Source organism: Neoarius graeffei, chromosome 2, assembly GCF_027579695.1.
Source record: "Neoarius graeffei isolate fNeoGra1 chromosome 2, fNeoGra1.pri, whole genome shotgun sequence".
Classification (NCBI taxonomy): Eukaryota; Metazoa; Chordata; class Actinopteri; order Siluriformes; family Ariidae; genus Neoarius; species Neoarius graeffei.
Genome location: NC_083570.1, coordinates 74,867,629 through 74,889,578, shown reverse-complemented (window position 1 = coordinate 74,889,578; position 21,950 = coordinate 74,867,629). Strand labels below are relative to the sequence as shown.

The 21,950-nt window shown below is 44.3% G+C and overlaps 1 protein-coding gene across 5 annotated transcripts in view; it reads right to left on the bottom strand.

The window, feature by feature from the left end:
* Positions 1-21,950, bottom strand: part of LOC132881919 (genetic suppressor element 1-like) — an 82,923-nt gene that overhangs the window by 52,418 nt on the left and 8,555 nt on the right. Inside the window, exon 1 of one of the 5 annotated variants that reach the window (XM_060914983.1) lies at positions 21,810-21,911. The exons of 1 other annotated variant lie outside the window; for it this stretch is intronic. Coding sequence is in view for 1 of the 4 variants with exons in the window: in XM_060914982.1 (XP_060770965.1) it covers positions 19,637-19,640 (4 nt within the window). In the remaining 3 variants the exon portion in view is untranslated. Of the gene's footprint in view, positions 1-19,636; positions 19,656-19,690; positions 19,708-20,100; positions 20,245-21,809; positions 21,912-21,950 lie in introns of those variants that run through there. 3 more of the 5 variants (XM_060914984.1, XM_060914986.1, XM_060914982.1) reach the window with 3 other exon arrangements.

Sequence of the window (21,950 nt, the reverse complement as noted above, 5' to 3'; positions counted from 1 at the left end):
GCAGTTTTGGCACAAACTTGACGTGTGGGTGGGCTGTCCAGGAATGCATTCCCATTTGGCTAACTTGTGTTTGGCTGACAGCTCCGCTCAGCCGTTCCCTACTCGGATTCTGGCGGACTGTTTGACGAGTGACCAATCCATTGACGGTAAACAAGGATCGAGTGGACTTCAGTGGCGACTATGATATTGAATTAACACTTTGTTGAATTAATTCAATATCATAGTCGCCACTGAAGTCCACTCGATCCTTGTTTACCGTCAATGGATCGGTCACTCGTCAAACAGTCCGCCAGAATCCGAGTAGGAAATGGCCGCAACAGCCTCCGGGGGAATGGCTGAGCGTAGCTGTCAGTCAAATATAAGTTAGCCAATGGGAATGCGTTCCTGGACAGCCCACCCACACGTGAAGTTTGTGTCAAAACTGCAAGCAAAAAGTCAGGGAGCGCAAACGAGAGAGCTGGAATCGCAACCAAAATAAATTACGTCAAACAAAACTGAGAAAGACGCGGAACAAAAATAAAAGGTTTCTGAAGAGTAATAGACTGATATTTTGCACGATTACACGAATAATTTGTTTGCCAGTCTAAAAAAATGGACTTTTTTTTTGTTTTTGTATTTTGATTTGTGGGGCGGCACGGTGGTGTAGTGGTTAGCGCTGTCGCCTCACAGCAAGAAGGTCCTGGGTTCGAGCCCCGTGGCCGGCGAGGGCCTTTCTGTGTGGAGTTTGCATGTTCTCCCCGTGTCCGCGTGGGTTTCCTCCGGGTGCTCCGGTTTCCCCCACAGTCCAAAGACATGCAGGTTAGGTTAACTGGTGTCTCTAAATTGACCGTAGGTGTGAATGTGAGTGTGAATGGTTGTCTGTGTCTATGTGTCAGCCCTGCGATGACCTGGCGACTTGTCCAGGGTGTACCCCGCCTTTCGCCCGTAGTCAGCTGGGATAGGCTCCAGCTTGCCTGCGACCCTGTAGAAGGATAAAGCGGCTAGAGATAATGAGATGAGATGAGATGAGATTTTGATTTGTCATTTTTGTTTGATATTTCAAAAGTATTGTATGAACATTTTGGCACAAAATTGATTCCATAGACTTGCAAGTGACATCAAAGCAAAATAGAAACCCGGATGTCGGCCATGTTGGTGGAGATACAAATGCGGGGTTAAGCGACATTCCATACAAAACACAGTCACGCGTACACAACTCTCTTTGTTTTTCTCCTGCTTTAAGCGTTCTTTTAGCTGTGCCATACTGTATCTTTGTGCTGTATATGGTTGTGGTCACAACAGTACTCGTGACCGTGGCACGTTCCGATTTTTTAGAATTCCGTCCGTGATTCAGAAAGAGGGCGAGGAAACGCTGAGGCTTAGTACGGAGAGGAGATGAGGGGATCAGGACCCTTCGTCCAATTTTGCCCAATAGTTAAGACATTCCGTCCAAAGCCTTTTTCAGACGCACTGTCAATTATTTTATATTTCAGGTATTCCGGTGTTCGCAAATGAAAGCCCCTGCGAGAGTGCTGCTCTGCATCTAAAGATTTAACATGATCCAGCCAGCTTTAAAAATTAATAACTCGGCCAATGGAGCTTGTAACGAAGCCAAATTTGACAGGCACCTCCCTCTAATCCTCCCCTTCGAAAGAGCACGGCCTCGGGTCGGTAGGCCCGCGCCTCGTCCCAGGATTCATGAACGAAGCCCCCGTGAGAGAGCGCTGCTCTGCGCCTAAAGATTTAACATGATCCATACTATGGCACTCATTTGCTTTACAGAAATGTGTTTTGCTTCGGTCAAATTACACTAAGAATTCCTCCTTTTTTCGAACAAACAAATACCTGAAATATAAAATAACTGATAGTGCATGTGAAAAAGGCTTTGGACGAAATGGTCATGGGATGAAATGACCCGTATTCGTACTTGATGGTCGGTAGAAGCGTCTTATCTTCAGAAAAGCCTGACTTTTTTAAATAATACAGGTCAACACAACACACCTCTATCTTCGTTCAATCGTTCAAATCGTGGTAATACTGAGAAAATTAGCATTGTTTACAGACACGCTTTCAGCGGCTGCCATCCTAGTTGCTTTGTATATCCACCATTATAGCGGATGCTCATGACGTAGCACGTTTTGATCATGTGGTTGCAAGTCATCTATACCCAGTTGACCTAATCCATGTCTTTGTACTGTGGGAGGAAACCAGAGCACCCGGAAGAAACCCACAAGGAAATCATGCAAACTCCACTCCGAAAGGCCCCAGTCAGCCACCAGGTTGCTGGGAGGCAACAGAGCGAACCATTGCACCACCGTGCCACCCAGCAACCAGACAATTTGTGTATTTTTGCATGATGATTTTGGAATGAAATACTGACTCTTAACTAGTAACACTCACATTCTGCACTTTAACACTTAGGCAACATACAAGCTGTGAACTTTAACTCTGAAATATTTGCATCTATTAATCAGTGGATCATGGATTTTTAGACAAAATCCATCTTTTTCAGGAAAACATAATTCACCGGGGCGGCACGGTGATGTAGTGGTTAGCGCTGTCGCCTCACAGCAAGAAGGTCCAGGTTCGAGCCCTGTGGCCGGCGAGGGCCTTTCTGTGCGGAGTTTGCATGTTCTCCCCGTGTCCGCGTGGGTTTCCTCCGGGTGCTCCGGTTTCCCCCACAGTCCAAAGACATGCAGGTTAGGTTAACTGGTGACTCTAAATTGACCGTAGGTGTGAATGTGAGTGTGAATGGTTGTCTGTGTCTATGTGTCGGCCCTGTGATGACCTGGCGACTTGTCCAGGGTGTACCCCGCCTTTCGCCCGTAGTCAGCTGGGATAGGCTCCAGCTTGCCTGCGACCCTGTAGAAGGATAAAGCGGCTAGAGATAATGAGATGAATGAGACATAATTCATCTGCAATACGATACCCTCCTGTATTTTTTGAGAACTAAAGGGTTTGGGTTTTGTTTTTTAAAGAGATGAACTGTTGACTCTCTGTAGGCTTTTTATGCACTTTTAAGGAAGCGGTTCATTAAGGTTTACAAATTTTAAGGTCATTTTAAGGTATTCTTCTGCTTAGCACATCTATACCCACTTCCTCAATAGATATCCCAAGCTGTTCATTGGTTTTTCTTCATGACTGAAAGCTACAAATGTAACTGTTGATTGTGACACTTCACATCGTTGGCTGTTTCTAACAGAGTTAATCAGTTTTGAGCCTCATAGTTTCCTTTCGTTTCACTGCCACAGACACATAATTAATTTTCAGATTGTGAGATGTAGATGTAAAGGACACATTTATTTAGGGTCTAAATAAACATATTCTCTATTCACATTTTTAAAGTATATCTTATTAAAAGGTGCTGACTTCAAAGTTTAATTCTGGACAAAATGTTCTATTTCTATTGCTGTTGGGGTTTCGAGATGTTTCGCTGCTGCACACATGGCGTATCCTCTGTGCAAGTGTTTCCCGCATTTAACGATTCCGGAGATTGCCGAAACAATTGAACAACAATATCACGTGACCACTGTGGGGTGTCTTTGACCTACTTTTAACCAAAACAAGTTGGCATGCGAAAACATGGCGGACTCAGCTCTCCTGCCAGCTCAAAGCCAGCGGAAAAGAAAAGGAAAGCCTGCCTAGTGAGTGCAACTGCAAGATAAAGCAAGGTTAGATGATGTAATTTTTCCAGACAGATAACTAAAATATTCTAGCTAATGCTTAGCTATCTTAGCCTTAGAATGCATGAGCTCGACTCCACGCTAGCGAGTATGGAGTTATACACCTAATGTTTTGATCTTACAGAGAAAGAAACAAAAGCAGTAACAGAGAAAAGATATATTCGTGAACGTCAACCACAAATTACCTGCGACTCAAAACTCTCCGAGGTCGATGCAGAGTCACGATGTTTTCTGTACGTCGCCATCTTGGTGTGACGCAGTTCCATAATTATGCTAATTAGTTAAAGCTCCTCGCATTCACCTATTTCCATAGGACCATGCTGTTTACTTCAAGAGGTAGGAAAACGGTCCCAAAAATGGAGAAAAGCAACCCTCAGCACATCAAAATGATCACATCTTGTCCGCATGATAGTGTTCTTGCGCCACAAAGGAAAATGCCATGTGCAATAAAAAAAAATTGAAAATTTGAGATGACTTTGCCGTCAGCACCTTTAAACTAGAGCACAGAAAAGAAAAGAAAAGAAAAGAAAAGAAAAGCAAGCACAAGCGGCACGGTGGTGTAGTGGTTAGCACGGTCACCTCACAGTAAGAAGGTTCTGGGTTCGAGCCCAGCGGCTGGCGAGGCCCTTTCTGTGTGGAGTTTGCACGTTCTCCCCGTGTCTGCGTGGGTTTCCTCCACAGTCCAAAGACATGCGGTTAGGTTAATATGGGACGGCCTTGGGCTGAGGTGCCCTTGAGCGAGGCACCTAACTCCCAACTGCTCCCCGGGCGCTGTTAGCATGGCTGCCCACTGCTCTGGGTATGTGTGTGTGTGTTCACTGCTTCAGATGGGTTAAATGCAGAGAGGAATTTCACAAGTGTGTGATGAATAAAAAGTTGTGCTTTCTTTCTTTTTCTTTCGTTAACCCAAGACAAATAAAAATCCAAACATCCACCACCCAGGGGTACACCAGGGACCCCCTGAGACCCAAATATGGAATTTCTGAGTTCTGCCAAATTGTGGCTATCTCCTGTACCTACGTGCCAAGTTTAGTGAAGATCTGTTGAGAGTTTGTGTTGATAAATGTAATGTGAAAGGCATTGAGGGAGGGGCTGGGTGGATGTTGTGCCCCCCAGGGACCTCCCTGGGGCCTGTACATGAATTTTCTTTATATCTGCAAAACTCCGGGTCAGCCCCGGACCTACTTGCCAAATTTGGTGAAAATCTGTCGAGAAATGGCGACGTTATCTTAAGACAAACAAACAAACTTTGCCACTTATTATATAAGACTACCTACAGTAGGTTCAACAATGCCATTATGTTATACTCTACATAGTGAGCATAAAACAGTAGTTAATCAAATCATAGGCCTATAAGTGGAAATCAAGCTAAAATAATCATTAATCCATGCCTTTGTTCTTCTTCAGGAAATGCTTCATCCTGGTCTATGGAATCAATTTTGTGCCAAAATGTTCATACAATACTTTTGAAATATCAAACAAAAACGATAAATCAAAATTCAAAAAAAAAAATTAAAAAAAGTCTATTTTTTTAGACTGACAAACAAATTATTCATGTAATCGTGCAAAATATCAGTCTATTACTCTTCAGAAACCTTTTATTTTTGTTCCGCGTCTTTCTCAGTTTTGTTTGACGTAATTTATTTTGGTTGCGATTCCAGCTTTCTCATCTGCGCTCCCTGACTTTTTGCTTGCAGTTTTGGCACAAACTTCACGTGTGGGCGGGCTGTCCAGGAACGCATTCCCATTGGGCAACTTGTGTTTGACTGACAGCTACGCTCAGCCATTCCCCCGGAGGCTGTTGCGGCCATTGCCTACTCGGATTCTGGCGGACTGTTTGACGAGTGACCGATCCATTGACGGTAAACAAGGATCGAGTGGACTTCAGTGGCGACTATGATACTGAATTAATTCAACAAAGTGTAAGTGCGGGACAAATGTGTTGTATGTGTTGCAGTAGTATACATTATGCAGGTGTTTCGTGGCAAGTCAAATGTTAGCCATAGCTCCACTACCCAATATAATAGCTGTCTTGCTAACGTTAAACACGCCTGCATAATGTGCACTACTGCAACACATACAACACATTTGTCCCGCACTTACACTTTGTTGAATTAATTCAGTATCATAGTCGCCACTGAAGTCCACTCGATCCTTGTTTACCGTCAATGGATCGGTCACTCGTCAAACAGTCCGCCAGAATCCGAGTAGGCAATGGCCGCAACAGCCTCCGGGGGAATGGCTGAGCGTAGCTGTCAGTCAAACACAAGTTAGCCAATGGGAATGCATTCCTGAACAGCCCGCCCACACGTGAAGTTTGTGCCAAAACTGCAAGCAAAAAGTCAGGGAGCGCAAACGAGAGAGCTGGAATCGCAACCAAAATAAATTACGTCAAACAAAACTGAGAAAGACGCGGGACAAAAATATAAGGTTTCTGAAGAGTAACAGACTGATATTTTGCACGATTACACGAATAATTTGTTTGCCAGTCTAAAAAAAATTGACTTTTTTTAAATTTTTTTTTTTTTATTTTGATTTATCATTTTTGTTTGATATTTCAAAAGTATTGTATGAACATTTTAGCACAAAATTGATTCCACACTGGTCAGGGTTGCAGCGGATCTACATCCCTGGGACACCAGTCCATCACAGGGCACCGTACACACACCAACATTATCACAACTAGGGGCACTTTAGCATAGCCAATCCACTAACCAGCGTGCTTTATAGAAAGTGAGAGGAAACTGTCGAACCCAGAGGAAACCCACACTGACACAGGGAGAATATGGCTCAAACCAAGGACCATAAATCTGTGCAGTAGCAACACTACCCGCTGCACCACCATGCACGTAGCTGAATATGAACAACAAAACGCATTTATGATGAAAATTATGGTATTGCCTCCTCATGATTATCCTTGATTAGACTGCTTGGTTCATTACAGAACGTTTGTAGGCATGTGAATGCTAATCTTTTAACTACTTGACATTCAAACGCAATTTTGAAAGGAATCTGGCACTAATCCATACATTCATAGCTTATATTTTATACTGTACAGGCTTTCGTCTAAACGGGGGAACAGGGGCGCTGCGCCCTCTTACTCTCGGCGTGCGCCCCCTTACTGACTCCGTGAAAACATCCCAGCAACACTACGTGACAATGTGTCTGATCATCAAATACATTATAATTGCTCCAAAAATATTCCAATCATAGTAGATACACCGCCAGACGGTGCAAAAACAATCCGAATTGGCGTTTTCCAGACCGAGGCGCCATGTTGTTTAGTTGTCGCGGCTGCTCTCGCGAGATTTGACATGGGTTACATACAAGGTCAGCTGACTTGTAGAGCGAGATTTCTCGAGACTGAATGACCTTTCACCCAGCAGCGCGGGAGCTTTTGACAGAAGTAGTTTGCGAGTTGTTTTTGTTGACACTTGGGTATTTAAAGATGTCCTCCTGCGGCACGAAACGGAAGAAAGCCAAAGACTGTCCGGGGCAGAAGAAGATTACTTCTTTCTTTTTCAATGTTGACAGACAATTTGTTACAATTTCCCTCTCAGATAGCCTCAGAATGTCCCATTGGAGCATTTTTCAAAGGCTTTGCACGGAGGGGGGGGGACAACCGGCACCATCCCCCCCCCCCCGCTTCGCTCCCTCGCCATGGTGAGCACCCTCATACTAAATTTTTCTAGAAAAAACCCTGCTGTAACCTCGTTATGACTGTTTTAAGCTGAGTGCCATGGAGTACAGAATCAAAACAAAAATGTCACGGTCTAATTTCTTTTGGGCTGAAATCTGAGCAGTAGGAAGTGACTTGTAATTTAGCTGCCCCTTCGATACGTAACATCGTGGCACTGCTCATAAGAAGGGAAAACGACATGCGTTTATGAAAAGGGGGTGGCAACATTTTGGCAAGTGGAAATGCTGACTGGCTACTAAATTTGGACATTTAGTCACAACAGTGGGTGGCTCGGTAGTTTCTTCCTAGAGTCCCGCAGCTTCCTCCAGCTCCCAAAGGCCTGTTCATTAGACAGCGCAGGCCATGCAAATCCACCCGGCCCTACCCGACATGACCAGCTTATGGAAATTTAACAGCAGAGCAACGGGGGGAAATGGATGATGGATGGTATGTCAGGTTGTTTTGTAGAGTGTACCAACAGACACACACAAAGAAACATGCTTGCAGAAACACACAGGCACACACACGTCCCTAATGGCACTACAACAGCAGTGATGCATGGGTGACCATAGGGACCTGAGGTGCCCTTGGTGTTCATTAAGACCAGAGAATGCCTCAAACACACCTGCCCTCTGCTCATTAACCTCTGTGTGTGTGTGTGTGTGTGTGTGTGTGTGTGTGTGTGTGTGTGTGTGTGTGTGTGTGTCTAAATAACAGAAGGGGGGGGGGAGTGTGGGTGAGAAAAAACGAGAACTGAATGTGTGTGTGAGGGGGAGAGATATCATGGCTATCAAAGAACCCTTGTGTAAGAGAAAGAATCCAGGTGACGGATGGAGGAGAGACATATCTTCTGAATACTGAATATTATTCTATCCACATTCACTGGATATGAGCAAACGCGGGCTCTGATTGGCTACTCTACTACTAGGCTATCAGCTCATACACCGTGAGTAGACAAAAACAAAATGGTGGAGCATTTTGATGAACCAACCGAAGACGAAATAAAACTCTACTCGAAAACAAACACAAAGAAAAAGCAACAAAATATGGAATAAAAGTATTTGATGGTAAGAACGTATCTTTTTTATTTTTCAAGAATTCATTCATCTCATTATCTGTAGTCGCTTTATCCTTCTACAGGGTCGCGGGCAAGCTGGAGCCTATCCCAGCTGACTGCAGGCGAAAGGCGGGGTACACCCTGGACAAGTCGCCAGGTCATCACAGGGCTGACACATAGACACAGACAACCATTCACACTCACATTCACACCTACGCTCAATTTAGAGTCACCAGTTAACCTAACCTGCATGTCTTTGGACTGTGGGGGAAACCGGAGCACCCGGAGGAAACCCACGCGGACACGGGGAGAACATGCAAACTCCGCACAGAAAGGCCCTCGCCGGCCACGGGGCTCGAACCCAGGACCTTCTTGCTGTGAGGCGACAGCGCTAACCACTACACCACCGTGCCGCCCTTTTCAAGAATTATTATTATTATTATTATTAGCATTTTTCACAAATCGCTACTGTCATTTCGCCGGTTTGTTTACATTCGAAGCAGAAATTATTTTGTTGGACGTTTTGTGTAAAGTTGTTATTTAGTAAATTTGCAAAAAATAAAAATGCTCCGTTTCTCAAAATCCTGTGACTGTGGATAGAATAAAACAGTTATGGCCCTTTTCCACTACCCTTTTTCAGCTCGCTTCAGCTCACTTCAGCCCGACATGGCTCGCGTTTCGACTACCTTAGAGCAGCACGACTCAGCTCGCTTCAGCCCTGCTTAGCCCCCAAAACTCGCACGGTTTTGGAGTAGGGCTAAAGCGAGCCAAACCGAGCTGAGTGGGGCTAGGGGCGTGAGCAGACACTCCCCTGTGCACTGATTGGTGAGGAGGAGTGTCCTCACATGCCCACACACGCCCCGCGAGCACGCTGGGATCTGTAAACACCGTAAACCCGGAAGAAGAAGAATGAAGCCTTATGCGCCTCGCCTCATCTATACGCTCTTGCCAGTATCTGTTGGCGTTGTCAGTGACAACAAGCCACAGAACCAAGACCAGCAACACTAACGACTCCATGTCCTCCATGTTTATTGTTTACTATCCGGGTCGTGAGACTACCGCTTAAAAGATCACTGATGTCACTGTTTGCGCCGCCTAACGACATCACGTGACATCCACCCACTTTCGCTAACTCCACCCAATGTGTCCACCCACTTCCAGCCAGCACGGTTCAGCGCGGTTGTAGTCGAAATGCAACTCCAACAGCCCCGCTCAGCCCGACTCAGCACGGCACGGCTCAGCCCGACTCAGCCACGTTTGTAGTGGAAAAGCGGCATTATTCCACTCAATCTTGTCATACGTGGCTTATAGCCGACTCTGTGCTATGCACCTCGTCAGCCATCAGCTCATGTACGACTCGATTTCGTGGAATAACTTAATTCTAAACCCTGATACTTCGAAACCTGTACCATGCTAACAGGTTTTGAGCTGCATGGTGACTTGAGTTTTACAGTAGCACAGCTACGAGCGAAAAAAGGAACCAAGCTAAAGCAGATGAATAGAGAAAGCCTTCAACCTGAAGCTCTTTCCTTACATCTCCATTCTGTTCATGAGCCCAAGTGCGTACAAACGCATACTGTATATAAAGACCAGTACTGTATTCATTCAGTAGGTCAGTAGTTTACATGGTGATTTTCAGGAATTCGTAACCTCCCTGATGATGTTGTTCTCTTTGTAAAGAAGCCCTCATTCAACATCAACGCTTACATTAAAATTAAAAGAGGAAAAGAAGGAACATGAGTCAATTAAGTAAGGAAGAAGATTGGACAGGACATGGTGTTATAAGTTCAGCTTTCCGTAAGGAGCATCAGCTTCACCATCTGCTCTTCTCCATATCAACAATTATACTTTTTCTTTAACGTGTTCATGTTGAGAATCCACCATACCAGTCCTTGCACTGTTACCATAGCAATGGGTACATACTGGAACGAGGACATTAATATAAACCTGTGATTTGAAGTACCATCAGAGCTGCCGTTATATAAGATTAAATCAACACCTTCTGACCAGTAGGATTCAAGATTTAAACAGCGCTGCATTACGAGTACGCAGGTTACAGTGTTAAAGCTCTGCTGTAGGTCTCACTGAAACTGAAACAGCTGACTGGCTAATAACTTTGGGCATTTTATAGCCACACTGATTGGGAAAGTACAAAGTTTAATTTCAAGCCTTGGACTGAACTGGGACTAACAAGTGACGAACAGCTACCCCTTTTCCACCGAGGAAGTTCGAGGGCCGGTTTGGAGCCAGTTGCTAATTTCCAATCAGTTCTTCTCATTCTGACAGCCAAAAGAACCAGCTCTCAGGGCCCGTTTACACGAGGACGCTGTCGGGTAAAAACGACTAAATATTTTATCGGAAGTGCCTTTCGTCTACACGGGGACGGCATTTCCGAGACTGAAAAACGGAAAAAATTGAAAACGCCTTCCAGAGTGGATAAGTTAAAAACAGCCCCCGTTGCATATCCGTCTAAACTACCCAATACGCGAAACTCTGCTCGGATCTGCTCACGTCGGGTACGCGTTTACGTCATACATATGTCATATACTGTACATGCCAGCCCGGGAAGTAAGAAAGTAAGTAAAAAAGTAAGAGCATGTCTGATTACATCGATCCAACGGACCTTCAAGCTGCTCTGGCAGCTTTAATAAACGTCCAGGAGTCCTTCGAACATCTATACCGAATCTGCACATATACCGTTAATGAACAGAGGCGGGTATAGTATGCTCTTACTTTTTTACTTACTTTCCTACTTACCATAGCCAGAGTAGTCAAAGTTTTCGCGGTGCAGATCAGACAAGACGGAAGACGTTGCGCATGCGTGCAGACATAGCGGAGGTCTTTCACAGCACCACCTAGCCGCCTGGCATGCACATCCAATGGAATTCCACACCTTTATGCGTCACCGTATAGACGCAGATTTCCTCCTTGAAAACAGTCGTGTAGACGCGGAAAAAAGTGAGAACGAAAATGGACTTTTGCGTTTTTGTTTCAGACCGTCCCCGTGTAAAGTGGGCCTCAGACAGGAAAACTGTTCCGAGAGCAGCACCAACACTTGACTGAGAACCAAGAACCATTTATGTCAGGAGCTGGGGTGGGATTATCATGAACAACATGACCAAATAAAACTTTGTGACCACCATTTAAAAACAAGAGTGCTCTGAGAGCACAATATCCCCCGCTGGCAACTCTGCCATAACTCTGGTAAAATGCGACTGAATTGAACAAAATTACAATATGCGTATTAGCGACATATAACAAAGAATCCTGCCAAGTTTCGTGAACTTCCTCTGAAAATCGTGAGAGAAGTTGATGACATAATCCCCCTTCGGGCCTTTCAGCCAGCGGGGGACAAAAATTGCGAGGGAAGTTGATTTCAGAAAGCAAGCACACCTTGATGAAATTGCCAAAGTACAAGTTTGTTAATAATCAAGGAAATAACTCTGGTAAAATTTGCCCAAATTAAATGAAATTTGAATAATGTGTATAACGGTCATATAACAAGGCCTTTTGCCAAGCTTGGTGAAATTCCTCCACAAATTGTGAGAGGAGTTGATGTCAGAAGGAAAACACGCTTTCATGAAATTGTCAAAGTATAATTTTGTTAATCAAGGGCTGAAACTCTGGTAAAATGTGACCCAATTTAATGAAATGACAATATGCGTATTACTGACAGATAACAAAGAATCCTGCCAAGTTTCGTGAAATTCCTCCAAAAATTGTGAGAGGAGTTGATTTCAGAAGGTGAGCGCCCTTCCCGGGACGGACGGAAATCACCACAACATAATCCCCCTTCGGGCCTTTCGGCCAGTGGGGGATAAAAATGGAGCTTGTTCAAGTTCAAAGTGTTTATTGTCGTATGCACAGTAAGGACATGTCCACTTGCACAATGAAATTCTTAGTTTGCTGTCCACCATTGCCCCTTTTCCACCAAATCAGTTCCAGGGCTGGTTCGGGGCCAGTGCTTAGTTTGGAACCGGGTTTTCTGTTTCCACTGACAAAGAACTGGCTCTGGGGCCAGAAAAACCGGTTCCAGGCTAGCACCAACTCTCTGCTGGGCCAGAGGAAAGAACCGCTTACGTCAGCAGGGGGCGGACTTGTTAAGACCAACAACAATAACAAGATCGCGAAAGATCGCCATTTTTAAGCAGCGAGAAGTAGCAGCTGTACAAACGCGAAGTCATCCATTATTATTATTGTTGTTGTTGTTGTTGTTGCTGCTGCTGCTTCTTCTGTGCTGTTTTTGCTTCGATATTCGCGCCAAGGTTTATGCAAACGTAGCAACGTAACTGGCGTATGCAGCGACGTAACTGACGTATACAACAACGTAATGACATGGCTTCCCTTAGCACCGTGAGCTATGGAAAAGCAGACTGGTTCTCAGCTGGCTCGCAAGTTGAACGAGTTGTGAACCAGCACCAGCAGTGGCCCCGAACCAGCCCTGGAACTGATTTGGTGGAAAAGGGGTACATGAATGCCAATTACAAATAAATAAATAGGCAGAAGAAGTAATACAAAAAGTGTAGCATATAGTCTGCCTAATCCAGTAGTCCGCCATTGCTGTTGTTGTGTTTGGCGCCAGCATTGATGGGAAAGTGGAGACGTATCCAGTGATGTAATGACATGGTTCTGTGGTGGCTCGCAAGTTGAACTAGCACCGAGTTGGTGTTGGTGGAAAGGCAGCATGTGTCTTTGTGTCTGTGCTGCACTCCCGGCGGAGGGTGAGAGCACAAGGCTTTGACTCAGGAGCAGTTTCGACACCACTACTGGTAAAATATACCCATCATACCTCAATTTATTGCTTCTCCCAGTTCTTCACACCAGTAATGTTTACACAATTTTATCCATTTACCTAAAATTCATACTGAACATGCCATTTAAGTGACATACTGTAAATTTCACCTCAAATATGACCGGAAACAGTATGGCAGCGAATAAACAGAATTTTTCTGCTTATCCTGGTCCCTTGTACAATCACTCTGCTCTGTCACTATAGCATGCAACAGCATATGGTCGATGATGAGTTACGCTTCATCTCATCTCATTATCTCTAGCCGCTTTATCCTGTTCTACAGGGTCGCAGGCGAGCTGGAGCCTATCCCAACTGACTACGGGCAAAAGGCAGGGTACACCCTGGACAAGTTGCCAGGTCATCACAGGGCTGACACATAGACACAGACAACCATTCATACTCACATTCACACCTACGGTCAATTTAGAGTCACCAGTTAACCTAACCTGCATGTCTTTGGACTGTGGGGGAAACCGGAGCACCCGGAGGAAACCCACGCGGACACGGGGAGAACATGCAAACTCCGCACAGAAAGGCCCTCGCCGGCCACGGGGCTCGAACCCAGGACCTTTTTGCTGTGAGGTGACAGCGCTAACCACTACACCACCGTGCCGCCCTTGAGTTATGCTTATTACACAAAAAGGGGAAACCAGCAGGATAAATGGGACTGCATTTTGGTGGATGCATATCATGTATTTGTTGGAAACGTCTTTGTTCTGTATGACTGGTGTGAGACCGATAACTAAAATGCTTCGGAAAAGCTTTAAATGCATGAATCTCCTCCTAAACTCAAGATTCTAAAGTATGCGCATAATAAGCGTGGACGCAATCGATAACAATAACTACGGCTGTTATTATTCTGTTGAAAAATAATCATTGTAATTATTATGAGTGATATGGCAATTGTATGTAATTAAAAGTCGTGCTCTTAGTACACAGCCACTGCACACGCTGAGGGAACAATAATGATTTTTCAGCCCCGTCAGCACACCGTGTGAACGTTTCAGTGATTTAAAATCATTGACTGAGCGCACTACTGCTAAACTAAGTGCCTGAATTATGGCCTTTTGTGATCAACTAATTGCCAAGGCCAACGCTTTGATTTTGCTTAGTACGTGAATAATTGTAAAGCCCTACAAATGAGATGTGCATCAACAAACAGGGCAGCGATTAGCCTTTGCAGTGAAGAGGAACAGAAAGCGATACATTTAGCAAGGAGTGAAGCAGGAGAGCTAGATGAAAGAGAGATGGGTATAGATGGAGAAAGTCGAGCCAACCTCACCCCTCTCCACTAGCGCCATACAGAGAGTCAGTGAGTGAGTGAACGCATCCCTTTAATCAAATCCACTCTTTCTTCTCAGCCTTTGTCTCCTCCTGTCCTCCTCTCATCGTCCCTCACTCCTCTTTGTGAGAGCAAAGGCTTCTATAATGACTGATGCGCTGAAAGATTCGACTGCATGGCCGTGCCCTGTTTTGTGTTCAACAGGCTTTAGTGTAATTATCCGCAGTGATGTACAGCTGCAGAATGATGCTGAATATCTGTTCTTTTTTAAGTCGTACTACTTTAATTGAAAGTGCAGGACTGAGTCGTCTGCTCAGCGCATGTGTGTACATGTGTGTCCTCGAGCTGCTCGCTGTCTGCTTCCGTTAGGGAAATGTGTGGCCCTGGACAGCTGTTGCACCACTGTAGCGACTCCCAAAGGCCTCTGGGAAAGGCGCAGTGTTGAGAACCACACCAGACCTCCAGACTCCCACATGGCCACCAGTCGACTTCAGGTCTCCTCCTGCTGCTGTTCTGGGAGTGAGGGAGCAACACACAGCTCCGGTACTCACACACAGACATGTATTGCCTCCAGCCCAAACACACACGCACGCACACACACGCACACCACAAACCCACATGGCCTATGTGCACATAATACAGTGCATGCTTCCTTTGTGTGCTTATCACCTCAGTGCATCTGGACCATGCATCAAGAAAAGTGGACTGTTTTCTCTCTTCTCTCTGTCAAATACACACGTTGGGTTTCTTTAGGAAGAGTTTAATAATGGTTCTTTACTAATCAAAAACAACGGTTATTAAAAAATGAATAGGTGACAATCTAATGCATGGCTAAAGTCTTCATTTCAGCTGAAGCTCTCCAGCAGAAGAGCACAACAACGGCCACGTGAACAGAATGCACCTCAGCATCCTTATTTACAGTTACGTGATCAATCTGTTATTTATTTATGCTCTTTGTTTCAGGAAACCCTCTGCTCTAGAACGCTGTAAGAACTGGCTCTGTGGGGTGTCGTGGCTCAGGTGGGTAAGGTGCCATACCATAAATCCAGGGACCCGGGTTCGATTCCGACCCGAGGTCATTTCCCGATCCCTCCCCGTCTCGCTCCCGCTCATTTCCTGTCTCTACACTGTCCTATACAATAAAGGTGGAAAAAGCCCCCCAAAAAAAATTTAAAAAAAAGAATTGGTTCTGCTAGCACTTTTCTCATCTCTTTAACCAGTGTTAACTCATGTTAGTAAAAAGTACAACAGCACTTACATTCCTCAAAGACTGGAAATTTAAATCTTTTAAATCAAACAGGCCAGACTTTATTCAGCTCATGAAGGTAAACAGGAAAAAAAAAAAATCACACTTAAGGTAAAAACAATGCACTTCATTCATGCTGCAGTTCTCATCTCATCTCATTATCTGTAGCCGCTTTATCCTGTTCTACAGGCAAGCTGGAGCCTATCCCAGCTGACTACGGGCGAAAGGCGGGGTACACCCTGGACAAGTCGCCAGGTCATCACAGGGCTGACACATAGACACAGACAACCATTCACACTCACATTCACACCTACGGTCAATTTAGAGTCACCAGTTAACCTAACCTGCATGTCTTTGGACTGTGGGGGAAACCGGAGCACCCGGAGGAAACCCACGCGGACACGGGGAGAACATGCAAACTCCACACAGAAAGGCCCTCGCCGGCCACAGGGCTCGAACCCAGGACCTTCTTACTGTGAGGCGACAGCGCTAACCACTACACCACCGTGCCACCCTGCTGCAGTTCTATTATTTTAAAAAATCAATTAATTAAAGCAGCAACTAACAGCTTTATTGACTATCAAAATAGTAAACTGTTTCGGTAGTAGTAGTAATTAATCAGAGCATCTTCCCCTTTCATCCCACTCTCTCTCTCTCTCCATTCCTTCTCCACTCTGTCATTCTTTCCCTCTCTTTCAAGCAGGCTAACAGCAGTGTGTGTATATGTGTGTCTCTGACCAGCTTATATAAAAGGCATCAAAATAGAGCAGTTTCCTCATCACATGCCTTTCAAGAGCTCTGCATTAATAAAGCAGCTTCATCCCACGAGTCAAACAGGTCCAATGACATTTCCTCTGTGTGTGTGTGTGTGTGTGTGTGTGTGTGTGTGTGTGTGTGTGTGTGTGTGTGTGTGTGTGTCACAGTTTGACAGTACAAACTCTAAATATTATGTCATGAGTTCCAGCCCTTACTAAACAAGCAGAGATGTGCTCAGAGAGAGAGAGAGAGGTGTGTGTGTGTGAGATATATGTTGTTCATCTCCACCCCTTCCTCTTGCAATAATCAGCAAAGGGCATTTGTTTAGGAACTGATTAGCACTGGCTCAACCCCATGAAAACACTGAGCTCATTTTTTTCTCACTCATGCACTCATCTCTTGTAGTCTGTCTGTTTTACACACTCTCTCTCTCACACGCACACACACACACTCATCTGAATCTCTGATAGTGAAATTGCAAAGCGGTTTGTTAGCAAACAAAGGTGTGTGTGTGTGTGTGGTCATGAGGGTGGGTTGTGTAAGTGCATATAACAGCTGACCGGCAGAGACAAGAGTAGCAGCAGTAACCCGAGCTAATCCTAATACAATATGGCTTTGCACACTTACAACCACACACACACACACACACACTTCACTACATCCTGACTCAGACCGTCAGTAGTAAAACAAGTCGTTATTGGGTCCGTCTCAGAAACCGGTCTCTCATTTGGGACATTATGGTCAAAAAATTAATTTTCTAATTTTACTATTTTTTTTGCATTTACCTAACACTCAATGTTTCTTTTGTCATGTTTAATAGGAATAAAGACAGTATCTTGCTTTATCTGGCCTCCACTGTGGAACATTTTTTTTTATTACAATTCAAATGCTTTTGTAAAACTGATTTACATATAAAATAACTAGGCCACACCAATTTAATTAGTTGGTTCTCGGATTTTTTCAGGAAAAATATGAAGCGAGCGGGCGAAATAAAAATAAAATTAAAAAATGCTCTGATGGTAAAATTAGTGGTGGAAATAGACCAAACAATACAGGCAAACCAGTAAACAGAATTTCAACACACCTGTCAAAGATTTTACGCTTCTGTTCGCTGAATATCCCAACAATCACAAACACAGGCTTTGCAGGACTCCCCTCCACAGGCATGTTTCTTCCACAAGTCTTTATCGAAAGTGAAAGGGGCGGTTTGATTGGTTTTCGACGTCACGTGACCTCACGTCACGTGACCTTTTATGTTGGCGGGAGTTTGATTTCGATTTTTTTTTTTACATTTTGCATTTTCTTCAAGCGGCGATTCCGAGAACCAACTAATTGAATTGGTGTGGCTTTACATCATGAAGAATTAAAGCCCCTCCTTCACAGATTAGTGAAAATATTGAATAAATGTCCTCTTTTTGATTGCTTGGGTTAAAAATGCCAAGTTATGATGACTGAATTGATTATTCACTTAAATATTAATAATACGGTACCCAAAATGTATTTGATATGGCGAAACAAGACACAATGGAAAAATCAAGAACACACCGGAAAGATGAGAATAACGGAGGTGGTAAAAGAACAGTGACTGTACTGGCTGAAGGTCGCGCGGGTCTCTGCTGCGGCGCACGAGCATCGGGACATCACTACCGCACCGGACGGAGCGCAAGGTGGGGGCGGGGCAAAATGACTGGCCATAGATTCTATCAAAAGTTCGATTTAAATTGACCATGGTTGCAAAATATTGGCCAAAAATACGCAAACACTACGAAATATGAAAGCAAGATGAAAAAGAAACATTCTATTGCCTTATACTGCAAGACTGAAACAAAATAAAACTGTCAAAACTCACCTTTTCAGTGATAACGCCTGAACAGATCACCCGCATAACAGAGAGACCGCAAATGGAAACACGATCAACTTCTACCTGTTGGAGTGGAAAATTCCATTCTACACATGCAAATTGTTAATGTGTGTCCTTCCCCGCACACAAATAACACGCTACGGTAAAAAATAGACCACAACTCATTTTATAGCTCAGAAATTCATACAAGACCAGCTACCATCGTAACATATTCTGTAAGAAACATATTCGATACCTAACTTTCAGCTTTCGTTTTAAAAAACAAAACCGCAGATTTATAACTAAATGTTTATATGGCGTAGTGATTTTAAGTTACTACTTTTGGTGAGGTAGTGACCTTGACCCTGAGGCTTTCCGTTTAGATCCAAACACAAGATCGTATTGATTTCGGGTATGCGGAAAATGGAGTTACAACGGTGATCAAATATTTTGCGTGATGCTTTATTACGGTTATGATTATTCTGTGAGCGCACCAATCCGTAGGTGTATAAAGTTACAACTTAAAATACAATTAGTGATAACTGTAGACTTTTCAGTGGACTACAGCCTTTTTAAGGGAACGCGATGTAGTCAACCATTTATCGCGTCCCAGATCAAGCCGCCATTTTTCCACAAATCTGCAGAATTTTTGCCAAATTCTGAATAGAGTATTCACATCAAAGATTTAGTTTTATCTGTATTATTTCTTTCATCATTTTATTTCAAATTAAAACCAACATCACCATTCAAAACCGTACAGTTTATTGACTGAGTATATTTAGTGGGTTCCCCAAACAGTACCCAGTTTCTGAGACAGACACTTATATTAACTGCACACAGTACATAAATTGTGTGGCACATGGAGCGAGTAAAGCTTATGTACACTGCAGGCAAATAACTCCAGCATCACCACACACATATGGAGTGTTCACACACGCCGACACATTTTACTGAGGTCTGATGCATCTAAAACATCAGTAGGATACGTCTGTGTGTGATATTCAGCGCAGAGGCATGTTTATATGTCTTCAGCGTCTCGCTGGCCCTCGGTTACTTAACCCTTTCCCAGCTCGACAGATTGGAACGGGCAGCTGAGTGACTGTGAAAGAGCTCGCCAGTGAATGGGAGTGTGTCTAATGGAGTCAGATGTTCAGTGGAGAGTTCCTGTGACACTTGCCCTGTGCACAAAGCACATAACGCAGTGATAGTGGTGCTTTTGTGTGAAACAGGCCAGACCACATTAAGAACGGATGGGTCATTCTGCTCGAGGGCACACTAAGCCAGACTTCTACAAAACACACACACACACACACACAACCTACTCATGTGTGTTCAGAGATATGATATACTGAAAGCGCCACTCCAGTGACACATACCAGGAAGTGATGATTCCTGAAAGACAAGGAAGCAACATGCCAGAACTGTAAATATGTCTGCTTCTCTACAGAGAACAGGATTCTCTGAAAGAAAATGAATGAACATAATGCCTTTAAAAAAAAGTCAATACCCAAAATCTGACCATATAGTAAGTCGATAAAATACCATGACCTCTTTTTCATATCCAAGCTTCCGAGTGTAGCGTAAACAGAGTGTAGTTTCACAAAAACAGCTGTTTGTTTACCCCGAGCAGAGCGTAAGGGCTTGTATGGAAGCCACCTGACTTCAGATCACGCTGTAGATTCTGACATCATCAGTTATCTAGGTCTCCAATATATACATCTATGTGCACAGTGTCTATAAGAACTTGCCAGTATAATTAATCGGAACTCAAGGCAACTGTACTTACCAGTCTATAACCACAAAAGCAAAATTCCAGTCACTCATCTTGACGTGTAATTGAGCCTGAAGGTACAGTAGCGAGACTCTAATCACCCTCTCATAACACCGAGCCTGTATTTCCAGTCCTGGACCGTTTCATTTACAGCCTTCCCAGTCTACAGTGCAGAGACAATACCGATGCCAAACAAAACTTCATCATGTGGTCGAGTGCGGTTTCTTTCAGAGCAACAGAAACCGAGCCTGGGATCGTTACTCATTCTTCTGCAATGTCTAAAATCTGCAATCTAACCGATCAAGTGGTGTGAGGTAGACTCTAGCCTTACAGTGACGTGATGGCATCTGGTACAGGTACTCAGTATAAAGTGACATTACTTCAAAATCTAGCCGCTCAGCGATGCCCTAGCTCAAGAAATGTAAGACACTTGGCAAAACAACCCTTTACTGACACGTTTGTTTGTTTTTTCATTTCCCAGCACATATGGTTAATCATGATGATGCAGAAGGACATCAGCAGTTTGGTGGAAATACTGCAGACGTGACAAAAATACCCGAAACAAGTCACCACCACCACCACCACCCCCACACACACAGCTGGTGGTGTGTGTGTGTGGGGGGGGGGGGTTTCCATGTGTTTATATTGTACTGAGCATTTTCTCTCTTTTTTGAGATTCAACATAAAAAAAATCTGGTGGTTCTTTAAACAAACAAACAAACAAACAAACAAACAAACAAACAAACAGCAACCTGTAATCATTCTGTCCTGCAGCCTCTACATAACAAACTGCTCCATTTGTTCTGGTGAACATTTCAATAATTACAGCATGGAGGTATAAATGTATGGATATGGATGTATGGATATATATGAGAAATCTCAATAATATTCCTGTTTTAAGTTAAATTACTCTGTTAAATGAATAGTTAAAGAGCATGGATTCCTCCAGTAGGCTGAAGGTAAAGCAGAAGTGTGGAACAGACAGGGACAGACAGACAAACAGAGAGAGAGACAGAGAGAAAGACAGACAGAGAGAGAGAGAGAGAGAGAGAGAGAGAGAGAGAGAGACAGAGACAGACAGAGAGAGACAGAGAGAGAGACAGAGACAGACAGAAAGACACAGAGAGAGAGACATAGAAAGACACACAGAGACAGACACAGAGGGAGAGAGACATAGAAAGACACAGAGAGAGAGACAGAGAGAGAGACACACACACACACAGAAAGACAGAGACACAGAGAGAGACAGAGACACAGAAACAAAGAGAGAGAAAGACACAGAGAGAGAGACACACACACAGAAAGAGACAGAGAGAGAGAGACAGACACAGAAAGAGACAGACACAGAAAGAGACAGAGACAGACACAGAAAGAGATAGAGAGAGAGACAGACACAGAAAGAGACAGAGAGAGAGAGAGAGAGAGAGAGACAGACACACAGAAAGAGAGAGAGAGACAGACACAGAAAGAGACAGAAAGAGACAGAGAGACAGAGAGACACACAGAAAGAGACAGAGAGACAGAGAGACGCACAGAAAGACAGAGAGAGAGAGAGAGAGAGAGAGAGAGAGAGAAGGAGAGTTATCACTGAAAGGAAAGCAGCGCAACTGGTTAAGTTAGCGACTGTAAACAAAAACAAATACACAAACCCACGTGCTGCTCTCCTACCGGAAACAGAGTGTCGGAAACCAGAGGTTTGAAATGACAGCAGCGTTAAGCCTCACCTGTAAGCGGAGCGACGCGGCGGCGCTGCGCTGCGCTGCGCTGCACCCCTGCACTGCACCCGGAGCGCCTGCACTCCGCTCCAGCGCTGCGCCACTCACAGCTCTGCGCCGCGGACGCTCAGCGCGCGAGCCACGGATACG